At 42.1% G+C, this 19,059-nt stretch overlaps 1 protein-coding gene and 1 long non-coding RNA gene across 6 annotated transcripts in view; one reads left to right on the plus strand and one right to left on the minus strand.

The window, feature by feature from the left end:
• Positions 1–77: 77 nt before the first annotated feature.
• LOC308183037 lies at positions 78–6,727 on the plus strand. The gene is made up of 2 exons (XR_013942229.1): positions 78–830; positions 3,157–6,727. It is a non-coding gene; the product is annotated as an uncharacterized lncRNA (long non-coding RNA).
• Positions 6,586–19,059, minus strand: part of PPP2R2A (protein phosphatase 2 regulatory subunit Balpha) — a 43,586-nt gene continuing 31,112 nt past the window's right edge. For all 5 annotated transcript variants that reach the window (XM_080568557.1, XM_080568559.1, XM_080568560.1 and 2 more), the window contains 8 exons: positions 16,357–16,454; positions 11,853–12,018; positions 11,140–11,252; positions 10,618–10,795; positions 9,605–9,769; positions 8,803–8,972; positions 8,041–8,132; positions 6,586–7,650 (listed from right to left, as the gene is read on the minus strand). In XM_080568557.1, coding sequence (XP_080424683.1) covers positions 7,371–7,650; positions 8,041–8,132; positions 8,803–8,972; positions 9,605–9,769; positions 10,618–10,795; positions 11,140–11,252; positions 11,853–12,018; positions 16,357–16,454 — 1,262 coding nt within the window. In that variant the 3' untranslated portion in view covers positions 6,586–7,370. The remainder of the gene's footprint in view (positions 7,651–8,040; positions 8,133–8,802; positions 8,973–9,604; positions 9,770–10,617; positions 10,796–11,139; positions 11,253–11,852; positions 12,019–16,356; positions 16,455–19,059) is intronic.

Genomic DNA, 19,059 nt, shown 5'->3' on the forward strand with positions numbered 1-19,059 from the left:
TGCGGGGCGGCATGGGGCTGGGGGCGGGGCTGCGGGGCGGCATGGGGGCGGGGAGGGCGGGAGGGGAGGGAGGACTGGGAGGGGACGAGAAGCTGCGAGGGGAGGCTGTGAGGAGAAGGGACGCTGTGGGGAGGGAAGGAGAGCTGCGAGGGGAAGGGAGGACTGCGAGGGAAGGCGAGGCTGTGAGAGAAGAGGAGGGGATGGAGAGCTGTGAGGGGAGGAGAGGCTATGAGGGGTGGGAAGATGGGAGGGGATGTTGTGAGGAGGGACGCTGTGGGGACGGAAGGAGAGCTGTGAGGGGAAGGGAGGACTGTGAGGGAAGAGGAGGGGATGGAGGACGGTGAGGGGAGAAGGGCTGTGAGGAGAGGCTGAGGGGAAGGGTGGCTGTGAGGGCAAGGGAGGACTGTGGGGAGGGGAGCCTGTTGAGGGCTGTGGGGAGAGAGGAGGCTGTGAAGGGAAAAGACGCTGTGACGGGAAGGAAGGAAGGGGAGGGAGGGCTGTGAGGGGAAGGTTGGCTCTGCGTGGACGGAGGGCTGTGAGAGGAGGCTGCGAGGGGAGGAAGGGCTGTGAGGGGAGAGGTGGGGAGAGAGTGCTGTGAGGAGAGGGGAAGCTGCGAGGGGAAGGAGGGCTGTGAGGGGAGAGAAGGAAGGGGAGGCTGCGAGGGAGCCCCATCTGCCTGAGGGGGTCACAGAGAGCCCCCCTGCGAGCTGCCCTGGCTCCAGTTCTGCTTCCAGAGGGCAGCAGCAGCCTCCACAGCTCGGTGCCTCCACAGCTCGGTGCCCACCCAGGCTCAAACAAGTCTCCTCAGGAGACGCTGCGGCAGTCGTGAGGTAACCCAGATGTGAGGTAACCCGGCAAACCTGCACGGTGCAGGTGTGTGAGTTCCCCAAAACTTCCTTCCCCTCCTGTCCAGCTTCCTTTGGCCTCGAATCATTTAAAGCCAGCTAAACCAGCAGGTCAAGGAAACACAGGCAAGGCTCCCTGAAAGAAATAGCCATTTTTTACTAAAAGTAAAACCTCTTTGAAGTGACAGCATTCAACAGCCAAATGAAATTTTCTGAGATCTAGCAAAAGTCAGCGAAGTGCACGGCATTTTTTTTAAATGTTGGCAGGCATTAAGGCAGAGATGGCACCTGTAGAACAAACCTGGAGTTGTTCTCAGCCAGGACTCACAGAAATACAGCTATAAAAAGTGAAATTACTGCTGTGCGTGCCACAGCCTCCTTTCCGTATGAAAATGAGAGACAACCTCAGGCTACTGATGCACCTGCTGCTGTACTAAGAATGGGAATAAGTGAATTTCCAAGGAGAAGACTTAAAAATGCAATTAAATACAGATGCAAACCTCTACCTCGCCCTGCTGAGGTTTCTTCAGTCACACAAGAGTAGCTTCTGTACCAATTATGTATTCTAAGCTTCCGTGAAATGATCGTACATAGAAAGGTTGTACATCACTTAGTTTTCAAGATAAATCAATATTATCTTGAAAATCAGGCACATCAATTCTTCAAGGCAGAGTGAGTTTTCATAGATATTCTGCATTGAAGGTAGCAGAACCTTCCCTAGGATTCTTCAGTTTCTAATCCCCTTTTTCATTGTCGTCCTCTTGCAAAAAGATCCAGTGAGACTAACCTCAGCATGGAAGATGATTTAATTTGCCCTTCTCAAGAAATTAGTTTTACTAACCTCATTCCATTCGACATCGTTTACACTTCAGGGTATGTTTTGAGGCCTAGAATCTTGGTGGAGCTCAATAACAGCCCCATCCCACACTAATACATGCCAGCATTTCCCTTCCCGACATCACAAACCCATCCCACCAGCAGGCATGAGAATATAAACTGGGGGGGGGGAGGTGTCATTGTTTTTTTTGTTGTTGTTGTTTGTTTGTTTTTTTAACTTCAGTCACAATAGTTCAGTATCAGTAACGCCATCAGACTGAAATTAAGTCACACAAACCCATTTCTGTTCATGTATTTTTATCTCCCTATTACACATGCAAAAACAAATCACTCATCAGAACTTTTTCAAGCTAGAAACCGCACATTTGCAATTGTCACAGTTATCCTAGACTAGATTATTAGATATTTTTTTTTTCTGTCTTCTGTTCATCAGAAGACGAACTATGCTAACAAGCATCCAAACATTGACATGTGGAGATTTGAAATCCACCTCAGGTAACGCTGACCCTTCTCACAAAACTGACTGTATGCTTCTTGACTGTAGCAAACATCTAATCTCGTGGAAAATCTGGATGCCCCTTGGATATCCCTGGAACAGAATTAGCTCAATGTAGTGAGAAGGTGACGATAATTCAGATAATTTAAGAAAACCTTTTTACAGGTAGAAGGCCACAGATGCATTCTAGATTGAGACGGAACCCTGAGCTACTCACAGTTCTGAATAGGAAACCTGCCGAGGGAGCCCCATCCTGCTTTGCAATCCTACCAATCACGGGCTAGCATCACGCGTACTTGTCGTCTCCATCACTCAGGAAGCATTTGCCGTAATACCTGTGGCATGAATATTTATCAGCAAAGTGGGACTATTAAAGTTTCTGAGTCAGAAATAAATTAATCAAGATTATAGCGTGAGTCAATGCGGAGCCAGAAATAGCATTCAGAAGTCCTGACTTTCAGCCCTGTTCTCTAACCACTACGCAGGTTCCTTAAGGCAGTTGAATGATGTAATTAATGTTTGTAAAGTAATTTGAATCCTTGGATGGAAAATGCTATGACAATAGCTAGGTTGGAGGGACAGAAAGCCACATGATAATGGAAGAGAAACAATGGCTGTAAATTCCTGCGAAAGGCCTCTTGTACCAAAGAGCAATAAAAAGTTTTTTTAACAGAAAGTCTTTAAGTCAATTCAAACGTGTAACAAGCCACCTGATTTATCTCCACGAGCTGAGCTAAACTAATTGCACAATTTTATGCTTGAGGGTCCACAATGTTCTTCTACCTGTTGGAAGCAATTTAAGGAAAGAATGATCTAAAATCATAAACAGCAACTGTTTTTATTTTCTTCATTTAGTATTTCTGTGCCCAAAACCTGAAAAAATGTTAACTTGTTGGTAAAGTGAATGCTACCCCTCAGTATGAATATCCTGGGTATAGGAACCCTAAATTCTTCTTTACTTTTGTTTTTTGACCCTAGGGCTCAGAGTTAAGCAGCAAGTTTGTAACAGCAAGGATAGTACCCAGCTGCCAGACATCACACCAGTGGACAGCAGGCAAACACAACGGGAGGCTTTGTCCTGTGGGACAACCTAGGCAGCTTTCTTTACGCTGGAGGTAGCAGTAAGTACTGGAAATACTTTCTCGATATTTTGTATTTAGCAATGACTGATCAAACATACAGACCTTGGAGACGACCTCCAAAAAAAGATTGCTACAGATAGTCACATCATCTAACCTTGCTCCCTTGCACTTTTGAAGCATCCACCTCTCTCTGGTAACATTTTGCCTCCTAGTGGAGGGCACCAATACAGAAACACCTGCATTTAAAAAAAAATAAATGTTTTTTCTTGTGATGGAGAAATAGCTGAATTGTTTGCAAAAGGTCAAGATTGTTAGAATTCAGAGGCAGGTTGTGTAGAAAATTCATGCTGTTTCCTGGTTCCGAGCCTTACCCCACGAGAAATGCTTGCTGTTTCTGTTCCAACCGCTGCTATGACTTTCTTCTACCACTCCTTTCTCTACAAGCCCAAACCTTTCTGTACCAGGTTGAACAAGCACTTGCAATGAGCAAACAATACAAATTATTCAACACACCGATAGTCATTACACACCAACCTCATTTCCAGCACACCTCTCCCTACCCCAATCCAACCCACTGGTGCTCCAGCTTACAGCAGCTCATTATGTGGGCAAGGGCAAAAAGGAAACATCCAGCACACAGAAGTCAGAGGTGCATGGTGGCAATGCCAGAGATGAAATGAAGAGATGAAATCCAGTGCACCAGAAATAATTCTTCCTAGCTGTGTCACCCCTCAGAGCACTCACTTCCAGAGCAGCCAACAAGATTATTGGTGTTCCAACAGCCCCTCTCTGAGAGGGAAGTACCAGTGTCTGCTCATCAGCACTAACCTTTTGCTTTTCCAAATCAGGCTGAGAATAACAATAAATACATGTATCAAAATTAAAACCACATTCAACACCTTTTAAAGGCATTGGCCACTTCTCAGCACGGAAACGAAGGGACTTTGGCCACAGCTAACCCACACTGCAGCCCCACACCAGCTAGCCAGCTTAGGCTGTGCGTTAATCCTTGACAGTATCGCTGCGAAGTAGGGCTGTCATTTTGCAGATGCTCACCACCTCAGCAGCAGTTGTCTGCATTTAGGTAGCACCACTAGCTTCAGGAGGGATGCTGGGGATGGGAACACGACTCCTCTTCTGCATTTGGCCCACTATTCAAGGGCTGAGTACTGAAAAACTGCTTTCACTGGGAACTGGGAGAAAGCACTAGAAGGGAGCAGCTGCCTTTCTGTCGCTGCGCGCACTGGAGGAGGGCAGTTACCTTAGCACCCACCCACCCCGTCTGGCGAGCGCTCTGGGCTCAGGCCCAGAAATAACATCGGGGAAGCCAGCAAAATGGGGCACTAGTCAGGGTGCAGTAGGGAAGGGATGAGTAACTTTAAAAATGCCTGTAAATAGAGGAAAGGAAAGGGATGGGATGAAAGGGAGGGGATGGAAGATAAAAAGCAACCTGACAAAATGTGTTCTATGCATACTTTTATTAATAAAATATACGATTTACAGCATATGTCAATGGACAGTGTTTAAAGAATTACCTAGTTGGATAGTATGACACAAAAGTCAGTAGCTGGTTTTGTTGAGGGTAGTACTAAGCCTCAGGTGATATGCCAGGGATCACCGCTACTGATACGAACAAAAATCTTTCCCAAGATAGCTTTAGAAATCCTGAAACCCAACATGCACAGCTGAGGTCCAAGAGGCAGTTGTACTTGAGTGTAGTATTGCTAGAAGGCTGCGCTTTGATCTAAGCCACCTCTGCCTGCTCACTTCTGCATCTTCTTTGTATCCTCCCTTCTGTCTGTGCTAAGCAGCTTGTCGTGCGTTCAGTGCATCGTTCAGGATAGAGAGACATGTCAGAGCAGCAGGCTCGCTACCACAAAGCTCAATCTTCCCAAAATAGCAATTAAACCTACTCCCCTTTTGGCAGAAATGGAGATGAATTTTTACCAGCTCTGATGCTGAAGCAGTGTCTGGTTACCCCTTTGCCCTTGTGATAAGGTAATGGATAAACCTTGGCCCTGACCCTGTAAAACACCTCTAAAACAAGTTGTTTCCTTCACTGTTAGCAAGTATAAGGATTTGAGTAAAATTAGTCACATGCTGTGTAAGTGGGGGTAGGGCCTGTGGGTTTATTCACCCATTGGATAAACAGCTGCTGTCCCTGGGGGAGGGTTTTTGTTTTTTTTTTTACACAAGGCTAACAGGTGAAAATGGTAAAATCCTTACAAAGGCTCATGGGCAGGCATGCATGTTACAAGACACATACTGTATTGAAGAGAACCAGATCTAATATTATCATCTTTACAGTTTCAAACCACTGCACAAGGACTTAAAGAAATTAAAGTATGGTTGCAAGAGTAGTCTTGTTAACAATGTCTAACCCAGCCATAATTTTACAGCAGTAACAGTATCTTAGTTGATCAAATCAGAGAGGCATTGTAATAGCTATCTATAACTAAGCCACAGAAATAATTTAAATCTAGGGAACTGAAAAGTGAAAGTCCTCCCACTCAAGGTAAGTTCACCACGACTTTAAGCTTCATTCTGAACATTTCCTTGAAGGAAGAGTAAACCTAAAAACACAATTAGCAAAAATATCTGGAGGTAAAAACTCATGAGCCTTATAAAGCATCAGTTCATCTTTGGATAAGCCTTATTTGCTGAAGAGTTTAAATCTCTCAAAAAGCTATGAACATATATTTCATGCAGCTTCTGTACTCCACGTATTTTCTGATCGTTGCACCACTTAACGCTTCTGTAAGTGCAGTAACTTTGCAAAGCCAAAAGCCAGAAACACTTGCATGGTAAAACTACATTTCCACTCAGTTACTGATACAATAAAATACAGGAAAATAGAGCATCTCAGAATGCAGCGTAGTAGTTATCTACGTAATCGCTTGATATCTTGAACTACGTAACATCATACTGCTAGACAAGAATTCAAACAACTCGTTAAAAAGCCACAGGGGACTTTGTACTCTAAACAAGGCATTAAAGGTATTGCATCCCAAAACAAGGCATTCAAGAAACCAGATGAAACTGAGCATTAAAAAGTGAGTCCCATAACGTAGGTTTTAAACCTGCAACTTTTATTCCCGTTCCAACTTAAGCAATAGCTTTAAGAGCGAGCCTTTAAGGAGACTGGAGCAGTACCTGACCTGTTCAGATTACAGAAAATCTGACAGCAGTTCGTGATTGCAAAATGCAAGTGGCCACACACGCTAAGGCTGGTATCGTTGTCATTCACAAATGAATGCGGATACTCGTGAAATCCCTCCCTCTCTTCGTTCCCATGAAAAATAATTAATACTGGTTAAAATCATTACAAAAAACATCATTTTATTTTCATGCATCTAAGGTAAAACACAGAGTATTTGTATAAAGAGGTAGATTAAAAAAAGAAAACAGATTCTCCATTCTTTGTCACTTTTATTCAGTAGTTTTTTTTTCCTTATTTTCTCTTTTTTGGTGCCAGACATGGCAAGGAGTGATTACAGTCAACTGTTTATTAAAACATTTGTTGCAACACAGACCCCCTTTACCACTGACCCCAAACGGACCCATTTCATGTGCTTTATTTTGTTTTTCTCTATACACCACCACCAGGGCTAGGTGGAGGGGGATGAAAGGGAAAGGGGGAGTCCAGGAGGCCAGAAGGAGGAATGCTACAAGCCACAGCAAGAATGAGCTGTATTTAATAAAAAAGGGGGCCACAAATGATACAGTAATGAGGTTACACAATTAAATCCCATAGCATGATTGAAGGCTTTCCCTGTGTTTGACGTCATCACAATGGAAGGCATAAAAAGTGGAGTAAACCGATGTTGATACAGTCCAATCTAGTCCATTAGGCAAGATGGTGCAAGTAGTCATTTAAATTAAAAAGTGCCCTATCCTCACCTAAATGGCTAGCAGACATGGAGAACTCGGTGACAGACTGACAGAGTTTTCTCCATGTAGCTATAAAAGTGTGTTGTCATATGGCACATTTTTAAACACTGGAAAGGGGTGCCATAATGGACCTCATTCGCTTTTGTTTACAGGTACAAATGCTAGATTCAACTATTTCAACTATGCAGGAAGTGGACTCTTCAGTTAGGAATGCCAACCCTAATTCATTTTGTCTTGAAATATATACAAGTTGTTTGTAGTAGCTACAGCAATGATGTTTTCCTTGGGATGCCAGGCTGTGTGTAGAATCTTCTTGTTGAAGTCTAGGCTGTCAACGCTAATTTCATCCTTCTTTCGCTTACCACTCGCGCATACTTTACGTGGCTTCAAAACCGTACGGGGCTTATTGTTTTCCCGTGATGCCTCTAAGGTGATGTCTCGCTTTGTGTTTCTGTCAAACATTCTGAAGAAGTTGTTGTAAGATCCTGTCATGACAATGCTGCAGAGAAGGGGAAGGAAAAAAGCAAAAGTACAGTTGAAAAGAACTCCTGTTAAACTGCAGGGTCCCACCTAAGGTCCTGCCTTATTATACGTAAGGGCAGCAAACAGCCTTTCCCATACCTTCTACAATATCAATACAATATACAATATGAAGGTAAGGCAGCATCTGAATGTTTAAAACATTTTAATGACGGGTATCTTTTTCTTTAATTTGCCCTTTTGCTACAACATGGAGAGGTTAAGGCTAACATGTTAGTGTCTATCGAAGTACAAAAGTACTATCCAAGCCAGTTCAGGAATAAAAATGTATTTGAGGCCATGCTTCAGCTGCCTGCTTTGAAAAAAATGTGGAAATGTCTTAAGTGCATATAGAGAAGATTAAACTTACCTGTCTGATCCATTCCAGCAGCATTCGAATTTGTCAAAAATGCAATCGTTTTCATACAATGAACAAAGTTTACTTCTGAGGTATTCATGCACCTGGAAAAAAGTTAGATAAACTGAATAATTTTTGAACATGACACACCTGAAAAATAGCCTTCCTAAGTTATGTTCCAAAACCAACTCTGTATCTGACATTGACATAGTGCTTACACCCTGCTCACAGGGGCATACACAGCTCCCTCCTTTGACCGTTCAAAGAGCAAAACAAAGCGACCCATGAATTAACGTGGTCTGCTCTACGGAGGTTTCAAAAATGCACATAAACAGTAGCAGGTGACTCTGGGCAGGGAAAAGATGTCTACAACTCTTCAAAATGCTTGAACACTGCAGCAATTCTCAGTGTCAAGTAGAAGCCTTTCCTGCAAAGGAAATGTTTTACCTACATTTTTTTCCAGGAAAGAACAGGTCAATATAAAGTCAACTGAAGGCTGTAAAAGAGATGTGCTGTCTCACAGCTGAACATTACCTTTCCCCCATTTCCGCTATCTAAGAGAGACTTTAATACCCAAACAAAGCTTTGGGTTCTGCAATCAGCCTGCAAATAGCAAGATCCTTTAGCACGTGTGGAACCTGCTCATCTCACAGATGCTTCGTCTGGATGTAGAGATTTACAGACAAAGTTTTAACTGCTACATCAAGACTATTAATAAGACTCAGTGCCCTTCAAGCTTTTAACTTCTAGCATATAATTTTTTTCATCAAATACCTGGTATGTTTCCACAGGTCTGTTTTCCATATTTAAATCCCAGATCTTCACTGACAGATAATCTCTAGTCATCATGTAACGACCACTATGGCTAAATTTGACATCAGATATGGAAGAGATGATTTCAGAGAAAAATGATCTGTTGCTAGGATCTTCTGGTTCTTCAAACACTGTACAAAAATAAGGCAAGCATTTCAAGGGGTAAGTTTACGTCTCTCCCAGTACAAGATACACCAAAATTAGGTTAATTAGGTTAATTTTTTACAACACACTTGCCATGTTGGGCTAGTCTGCCTAAGTTATGTATTATAAAACTCTCTCATTGAAAGGTGTTTTATGGTTGCCGTACTCTGGAATCCTCTACTGTCATTGCAAATCAAGGTCAGCTTCTAAATAAGCAAACTGCTTGGTAGTATTTGGACACTTCATTCACACATGTAAGATTTCCAGTTTCAAGCACAGACCAAACATTCTCAGTCAGTATTTGACTTAAAAGTCTGCAGAAAGCTATTCCTAGTCCTGCTGTCTAGGCAGACACCCCAGCTTAAGCTGCTAGTAGTTTTATTCACTATTATTATTCTGAAAAAACATGAATCTAATTTTAGGACTCATTTAGATTTCAGGTTTTGGATCTACTTTATTTATATAGGATTGTTGTAGTATATTTATATATATGCATGCACACACTTTGCTGCTCAATATTTTAACACCCCTTCCTGTTTAACATTTTAATGTATACATGAGAGCACAGTTTCACTTAGCAGCAAGACATCGTACTCCACAGAAGACAAACAGAACTTACATTTTGAATGTCTGTCACAGAGTGCTGATGCTCTCATATCACAGAGACGAATCGTTCCTTTACTGCTGCTGTATACAAATGTATTACAGCTGTTTGGGTGGAACTCTGCAGCTGTTATCACCTCTGTCAGCTCTTCCATGTTGGCAGGCTTAATATCTACAATATCTACACCATTTTGTTAAGGAATTTTCTCCAGTTTTCACAACATATTTTTCAGTTTAAAGGTATTCAACAATTCATCAAAATACATCTGAAATAGCCAAATAGAATTAAAACAAGCCAACAAAAACAAAGGAACACAATGCTTGAGATCTGGAAGCGGGACAGGAATTTGATGCCAAAGGCTACGGGAGCCAGTCACAAACTGGATAAAAAAATAAGATCAAGTCCCACAACTTGTCTAGAAAGCAAGGCTGTAACATAGCTTGAAGTTTTTTTTTTTTTTAAAACAAAAGCCTGTTTAATATTTTGCTCCACTCCAGCAGTAATTCTCTAGTACAGATGTCACTTAAGTTTTGTCAGCTAGAGTTTTGCTTAAATTCCACTTACACTGCTACCTTATAAAGCAGGCATGTGTGACTTCTGCTTAGGATCTTACTGATCAAGCCTCTGCTCCCAGTAACGGGGCTGAATACATACTCCTATGATCCTACTGCCTGCAATGTTCAGAGGTACACATGTGGAAATGGCTGATATGTAAAATAAAAAGAACAGAGAATGATCCTTGTCTGACTCTTCGTTTTAAACTGCAAGTCAAGAAAATTTTCACAGGACAGCTTATTATACCGCTGCCTTCCAAAATTGCTTGTTTAACTTGAAGCCTTAAGCATTTTTTCCTCCTTTAGGAGTGCCTGTTTTTCACCACACATGTAACAAGCTCTGCTCATACTGCTCCAAAACCAGGAAGTGGAGAAACATGCTGTACAGAAACTTTTCATGAAAGGGAAAACAAACACAATAGCTTTGCTGTAACCGAATCATTCCCACCATACAAATCAATGCCAAAAAGATACTAAAACTTCTGTCTGTAATTTCTAGGTGCCACAGATTAATACGCAAGTCATCTGCAGATAAGTATGTTTCATAGTCGCTATTAATGGAGATGGAATTGATGTGATACGTGTGAGCATTGGCAAATATTCTTCGTGGACTAGCTTCAACCATGAGGTCCATGGGCCTGAATACTGGCACCTGCAAGACATAAAGCAACAGAAGTTTGAGATGTAAGTGTACTGAGTATATGCAAGTGCCATGCAGAAGCATCAGCACTCATGGTCCTTTAATACAATACGCTCATTAAAACATCTCAAAATCATCTCCAAAGTAAACGTGCCTGCAAAATGGCAGGCACAAAATTAGGGTTTCAACACCTGGGGCATCACAGAAGATGGAGTTTACCACACAATGGGGCAACTACTGAGCCACATGCCAGCCTGCATACCTTTGGAAGAGAACACTCAAATGCAGACATGCACCTTCCTAAAATGCACGTGCAGCTGGCCTTACGTGAGACCAGTGATGGCTCGTTCACTCACCCGTAGTGTTGTAACTGTAGTAGGATCCCTATACCGTCCATCTTCTTCCTTTAAGTTATAGCCTTCTGGTCTTTTGTCCCTTTCACTGATTTTCCATAACTTTATTGTTTTATCTGCAAAGAAAGAGCCACAGCTGCAAATCAAAGCTCTAGCAAAGGCACCAGTCTTCACTTGATGCACTTTAACACGAATGCTCTAATAATACAAGACCACCTACGCATACCAAAAAAGACAAAAATACTGCTTGGAGATCGGGACCTCATTTGGATAGAAATTTTGCTTCATCTCAAAATTACACAAAGAAAACAAGACATTATGAAAAGCATTAAAAAGACCTCCTCCACAGTTTGTTCTTTTCTTAAAAAGTTAGAACAAGTTTCAGTTTGGCTTGTTATGAATGACTAATGCAAGCTCGCTCACAGTTATACACATAAAGGTACCGAATGACAGATTAGCTAAGCTCCTCTGCTGTAAAGCAAGTAGGAAATCTCTAATACACCACTCCATGTCACGGGGCTGCTGTTCCCAGGTAAGATAGAACGGCAAGACAGTTAAGCAGCATAATTCTTCTGCAACCATATCCCTAGATATCTGCATTTAAAACAAACTTGCTTCCAGCCTTTTGAAAGTGAGGAGGATTAGATAAAATCCCAACAACTAGGCTATGTAACAACACGTTACTGTGTAAAATTCACAGTGAAGTCAAAACTTACCATTTGTAGACAATAAAAACTGAGCAGCATTTTTCTGGGGTAACCACCTAATTTTGTTGATCTTTTCTTCAATTTCTAAACTTTTCAAGTAGTCAAACTCTGGTTCATGGCTTTGAAAGGTACTGTAAACATTGTATTCTCCCCTACTGTGAGACTGGGTTTTGTTCTAAAAAGAGAATTAAATGATCAAGATATGAATGCAATGTAGAGAACGCTTTTCAAGGCTGCTGGCAGAAGCCAGAACTAGATATTTACACAGCGAGATACGCAGGCACACTGCTAGCTAGCATAAGAGTACGTTAAAACTTCTACACTCTACATCAGTGAAAAGCTCCTTATTGCAGCAGCTCCTGATTATTACAGTTTTCAGAAACTCCCTTCAGCACGTGAATTACAAGTTCACTTTCCCCTTTCACATTAGTTCATAAGTTCAGCTGCTCAGAATTAAAGTTTGACCTCAACACGAATGGTAAGTTTGTTTATTTGTTTAAAAGAAGTCAAGCTTTATTTTTCCCACCTGTGAGGACGATATTCCCCAAGAAAGAAGCAGTCACACCTAACACAAGTCTACTCTGTGGTAAGCTCAGCTCGCTGAGCTCATCGCAAGACTCCTACCTGTCACCTCTACACACAGCTCTGCCAGTCTAGTCTGCTTTATAATCTCCCCACTCCCTGCAAACTTCTGAACTGTTTAAGAAGCTTCTGCTTCTTCCTCACTCTGACGGAAAAAAACCCTTAACATCTGATGAATACATCTTTGACACGAGAAGTCACAACAGCAGCTAGCCTGTTTGACACACTAAAAACCTCCAAACTTGCACAATTCCTCTTCTTTCTAAAGGCTTTGTTTCAGGCAGCGGCTTCTGAGCTCTAACACCACTGCAGGGATGGAACCTTGTGTTCCCGCCGACGGGTATGGTGGCAATACTGCAGCGCCTTCGAAGCAACGCTCACTCGGTGTACCTGAGATGAGTTCAGGCTTTATTTTGTGCTAGATTCCCGTACTACCCGTTTCAGGAGGTTGCACCATGAGATTCCTTTCCTGTGATATGTTCTCGACTAGGGACTTCACTCCTTCCCTGGTGCACCTCCTGTCCCTCCATTCGTTTCATCCCTTAATGCCTCACTAGGACATGCTTCTCGATACGATCCTTGCTAGCCCACATTTGTCACATTCCCTGCATCACTGTCTCTTGCTTCATACCCTGCCATTAATGGCTGGCAGGAATCCTCACATTTTACAATAAGCTTCAGGGGAAGGGAAAAGTGGAAAAAACGCCTTAGAAATAATTTGGCACTAGAATATTGTACCACACCTATCCAATTATGCTGGCTTTCCCACCTCAGAGAACGGAAGGAACTTTGTTCCAAGTTTCTGTTAGACCTAACAAGTTCAGCAGGGTTGCTGCATTCAATAGGCAGCTTCTAAAGAAAATCTCTTGAGCTTTAGGAAGTGCTGGTCATGATTCAGTGACCTTTCCTTCGGCTCCATACTTACCATAATGATTCAGTCTTAAACACATTTCTGGTATATTCTGTTAAAGCTCTACAGGACTAGAATATTTATAATCAGTCGTACACCAAGTCCATCCTTGGGATGGAAAGCAAACTTTCGACCATCAGATCATCACACAGCATGCTTAGAACTCCAAACAAGACGACGTGCTGGCCCAAGTGCCTTATGTTAAATTCCAATTTAGGTAATTGCAGGCTGCCTACGCAAATCCCGCCTTCAGTTTCAATTAGAGCCAGTATTCATTTCCTGCCTGACACCTACGTAACGCCACTTGCTTCGCTCCGCAGAAGGGCTGCCACATTCCAGCCCAGAGGCGGCAGCATTTTGGTGGGGGGTGCTGCACAGCCCTGTGTAACTTTACAGAGTGCTTCTGTTTTTGTGGTCTGTACATGACTCAGGAATGCAGCGCAACAGAAGGTAGGACGTAAATCCAACCAGAAGACTTAAAAACAATGGTCTCGTGGACCATCTTTCATATAAAACTTGCCCTAGCCAGTCAGACCCATGGCACAACCACCTGCTGTGGCAGGCAAACCAGTCCCTGCTGCTCGCTGCCCCAACACCAAGGAATGGAACTGTCCGAATCCCGTGCAGCTCAGTGTGGTAGCCTTCTTACTACACGCAGACTCACAGATCAGAAGGGCATGAACCACGGGTTATGCATAAAAAAGTCAAATATTTGAAGCCAACTGACTTGAGTACATGCAGTAAGCCATTTAAGCCTTTAGCTACGTTAAAGGGTCCATAAGGGGTGCGAGCAAGCTAATGCCCCAAGAGTTTGTGGCTGATTATGAGCTACAGGAAGATTACAGTAAGGATACCCCCCTACATGCTGTGTTCATCACAGGCCGTGGCCAAAGAAACCCAGTGAGAGGCTAAGAGCCACGAACACCCCGCTAGGTGGCACCAGCTGACCAAAGCAATCTGCGTGCAAAGCCAAGTGGCTGCACACCAGCAGCAGAAAGCAACTTGTGCTGGGGAACCATGGAATTCTAATTCTTGGGGTTTGTACATCTGAAATTGCATCAAACGCCAAGGAAAGAAGTAACAGCACTAATTCTCCAAGCAGTGAGATGGCAGAAGTGCCTTTTCATGCCCCCCACCCCCTTCAGTAAATAAATTCTGATCAAGTCAACTTCTAACTATAGGTTTAAAACCAAACACTTCATCTCAGCTTTCCCACTTTTATGGTGGAAGAAGAAACCCTTTCAGCATCAGAAGAGTTGTCTTAGAACTCTACAAAGACCAAAAGAACAAGCATAAAATGAAAAAATACCCTTACCACTATAACCTAAAAGAGCCAGGTTTCAGCTCCCAGTACTGCGAGAGGCTTGGTTTATTTTTAATAAAACCTTTAAGTGACTTCATTTATATTACTTTCAGAACTGGAAGCTGTGCTCCTAAATCACTTGGACATTGCAGTATCTTGTAACGTTCTAAGACTAACAGAGACTTCAACAAGATCAAACACTCAATTCTTAATATTTCATCTTCACATCCAAGAGATAAAGTGGATTAAGTTTTCAGCAGTCCTTTTATCTCTAATTTTAGTATTAGTTAGGCTACTCACTGCATAAAAAGCTTAGAACTAGAAAATCTAGCTTCAAGCTTGCACTGTTCACATGAAAATAAAAGTAGCGGAAAAATATTCAGTAATCTCTATTGATAAAAACAGATTGCTTTGGTTGCCAGGTGGGTTAATAATAAGCCTCAGCTATTACTCATATGCAAACACTAACACTGATTGCTTATTTTAATAATACGATACACTAACTTCCAGTATTCAAACCATCCAGAGACACGCCTTGACAGTGACCTGTTATCCTCTGAAGACCAAAAGAAAACAAAGCAATGGATTTTGTATCCCTTTGCTGAGAAACAGACCTAAGACTATTGTACTGGATGTTCTTTTCTAACTCAGGTCTTCGGTAACCTCTCTGCTCGGGTGTAAGGGTAAACAGCTGAAAGCCAGCCAAGTACACGCTTACATTCTAGAAGAGATGGAGGAATTCTGTACCTGATGCAGGGATGGGATCAATCAGAGAGAGCAGATCTCATGGGGGAATAAAAAGCTGTAATCAGTATATTTACAGCATAAATTTAAAAGTACATTGAGCGCAGCCATTCAAACTTGGTTTATATTCAGAAAGAGCAACTCAGACCCACCCACAAACATACCTTCTGTGGGGAAAACAATCTGTCAAGGTACCAACGTCTACAAGCTTTGACTCCACCAAAAGGAGTCAGTCAAACTGGAACTTACTTTCCCTCCATGTTTTCCAGTGCTGTACTTTAAATTAGACACTAAGTGCTACCAACAAATACTGTTCCATATAAAAGATAAAGCAGCTAGTCAGTTTAAAAGCTAACTTCAAATATGAGCAAAATTACTGTGGACATGAAGAAAAACTCTAGCTCCAGTTCAAAAGCAACATGAGAGACGTAGCCCTACAGTTTTAAAAGAATTCCATCTAGCACTAAGACTTTCATGTGATACATTTTAACTAGCAGAAAATCCTAGACCCTTGTAAGGAATCGATGTTGACAGAACCTTGAACTATTTTACCTGATTGGTATCAGAATGGAAAAGGTCACAGCTACATTCGCATTTAAGAGCGGTTCTTATTTCCCCAACTTACAGTGAGATCTGAAATAACAATCCCAGCTAAGTCGAGCACTGTAAGATGATGAATTTTAGCTTCCCCAAGGTCTTCAGGTGTCCTACCCTCCCCCTTGCTCCCCCACCTCACTTTAAGCGGTGCCTGGACCACAGCTGAGGGCCACAGTGTTAAAACTGAAGTCATTTCTAACAGCATCACCAAGTTTTCAATAATTCCTTTACTTTTACATTTCATTATTTTAATCACTTATTATGCAAGCATATGCTCTGTGTGGAGTTTGTTATAAAAGCATGCACCTTTCCTTTAAAAACAAAATAAATGGGAACAGAGGAAAATACTAAGTGTACTTTAAGTAGTTATCACTCACCTCCTGCTCCTGTTGAAAGATGACGACTCTACCTCCTTTGTCTCCTGTTGCTAACAACTCTCCAGAATGGTTAAATTCTACTGTAGAAATTATATCCGCTGCAAATGAACAAAAATAAAACCCAGAAATTAATTATTCTTGTAAATACTCAATGGTCAAGAAAGCTGCCATTATAGATAAAACCATACACTTCAATTCCCCTATACTCAGGTTATAGAACGCAAGCAGGAGCTCCTTTGAAGATATAGAAGTAGCTTGTTAAAGTTATATACTTGAAAACCCATTACTACTTCAGCAGCAGAGGTTCAGTTCTCTGCAAGTTATGTTAAAGGCTTTACCTGGTCGCTCCTTACAACTGTTTTTGTTAGGACTACTGCTCTAGGGTAGGGATAGAAAGGGATGTTCAGTACAAACTGTAACGTCGGTGAGCCTCTGCGTACAGGTATTGCTACATTTTCTGCATTCCCATAGAAGAACTGGACACAACCACTACCCATCAGATTTTTTATTTTTAAGGACTACACACATTTGAGAACAAAGGAAAAACTCCGAGGGTGGAGCTGTTCAGACATCAGCATCTAAGGAACGCAAGGATGTGGAACAAACAGCTGCAGTTGGCTCCAAGTTCAACAGGCTGACTCAAAAACCCAAGTACCTTTTTGGGATGAGCAAGCTTTACTTTACCAGGTATTTCTGCATGAGGTGCTAAAATTAAATGGTGAATATACATAGACAGAAGTCAGGTAATACCGAATCGATCTGTTTACGAAGCAAAAAGATAAATAAAAGGATAAAGGACATTGCAGCTCAAGCACAACTCGTGTTTTCAAACACATCCCACAATACTTTCAAATATTAGAAGGCAGACCATTCTGTGAACACCAATGTCAAGTTGCAGTTGCACTGTATTAGAGCTACATAAATCTGGGTTTCTGCAGAAGCAGGTACCTACGCTTTGTACATACACAATTCAGGCTATCGCACTTCCATGTTAGTCTATGGTAGACAAGCAGCGTCCAGCTTTCCTCTTGGATGGCTTTTCATTTTGTGTTTTGGAGCTTAGAAAAGCCCAGCACATGCTGTACAAACTGAAAGCCGCTGCTAACCATGCTATCAACAACAGCATCTTACAGATAGCAACAGCGTTATTGCATTTTGAAGTAAAATGAATACAAATCTTGCATGTTTCGGTAGCAAAATGAAACTTACATCATTCTTGGTTGTCCTAAACACAGGGGTGGTGGCCTCTGAGGACATGAGCAAGCTGTTCCTTACTGGCTGCATTACGCAGCAGCTCCAAGCACACAGCACATACACAGCACAGACGTCTGAGAACTGCCCAATGCAAAGGCAGCCTCGACAAGCAGGCCAGCCCCAGCTGCAACATCCCCAGAGGTAAAAGATGCAGAGTCAGAATCTTGGCATGGAGCTCAGTTGTGTTTTTTAATATACAGCACAGACTGCCACAGACCCAGGGATAAGCATGAGTTTATCTTATCTCCATCGACCTTCCTCACCACAATTATATGGCAGTGCTGAAACACACAGGCTGAAATTCCTCAAGAACACTGCGTTAGGAACATAAATATGATACAAACTTGTATGTAGAGAAACCAGGATCCAGATCACTGATGGTAAAGCCTGGATTTGAGTGCACATAGGGATGCTTTTCGCCTAGAAGCTAGCTGCTACTTCATCCATCCGTTCACAGAACCCCGAACAAGTGATTCCTCTCCCATCTGTAAGGCTTGAAACTGCACCCCACGTAGATGAGGATGTGACATTCAATGTGTACCTTTCACAGGTGGACAAGGTATATATAACCTTAACATAAAATTCATCAAATCTAGTGTGCAGAAAGTGAAGTGCAAACCAAACTGCCTGATTCTGATTACTCCATACAATGCTGTATGTATCCACTCCCCACTGCTATAATCCTCTAATAGAGAAAGACCTTAAGGAAGTTAAGAACTAATTACTAGAGGAAGAACAAGACACCTCACCTCTTAACAGTGAGAAGTACACACACAATTACCATTTTGAAAAGCATTCAGAAACAACACTGCAAGCTGAGCCAGTGTTAAAACAGAAGATAACACAGCACTGTATCAGCAGACCTACATGTGGGTATGCACAAGAGGAAAAATTTGCCTTAGAAATCTAATATACACATCTAAGTATATATTCATCGTAGCACTTTTTGATGAAAGCCACTAAGAAGTTTTGCAAGGTCAAAGGCCTTCAGACTGAAGCCTTACGATCTGTAGCAACAGCAGCCAGAAGTCCTAATTTAAAGGATGAAAATCCCATTTTCTGCAGTTTGCTGATGTACTTTTTTTTTTTACTGTATCATATACAACTCTCACATATCACAGAAAGCTAACCACTTTTCTCTAACAGTTCTAGACATCCTCACCTTTTGCATTTATTTTAATTTTCAAGTTCGTCTGAACTTGGAGATCACTGATGTGCAGAAGTTGATGCAACTCCTGCTTTGTCAGTAGGCTCAACTCCATCCATGACCGAACTTTAGGCACCAACGCCCCCACGCCTCCAAAAAACCCGGCAGGCTCAGACAGTGCTGACAAAACTCACTGGTGACCAGCTCTATGCAGAAGATATTTTCAAGTACTTGGACCAATTTCATTTTCAATTAGAAAAAATACATTCCTTATCAGCAACCACAACAGAAAAATAAGTAAT

This window comes from Anser brachyrhynchus (genome assembly GCF_964034855.1).
Source record: "Anser brachyrhynchus genome assembly, chromosome: 26".
Lineage (NCBI taxonomy): Eukaryota > Metazoa > Chordata > Aves > Anseriformes > Anatidae > Anser > Anser brachyrhynchus.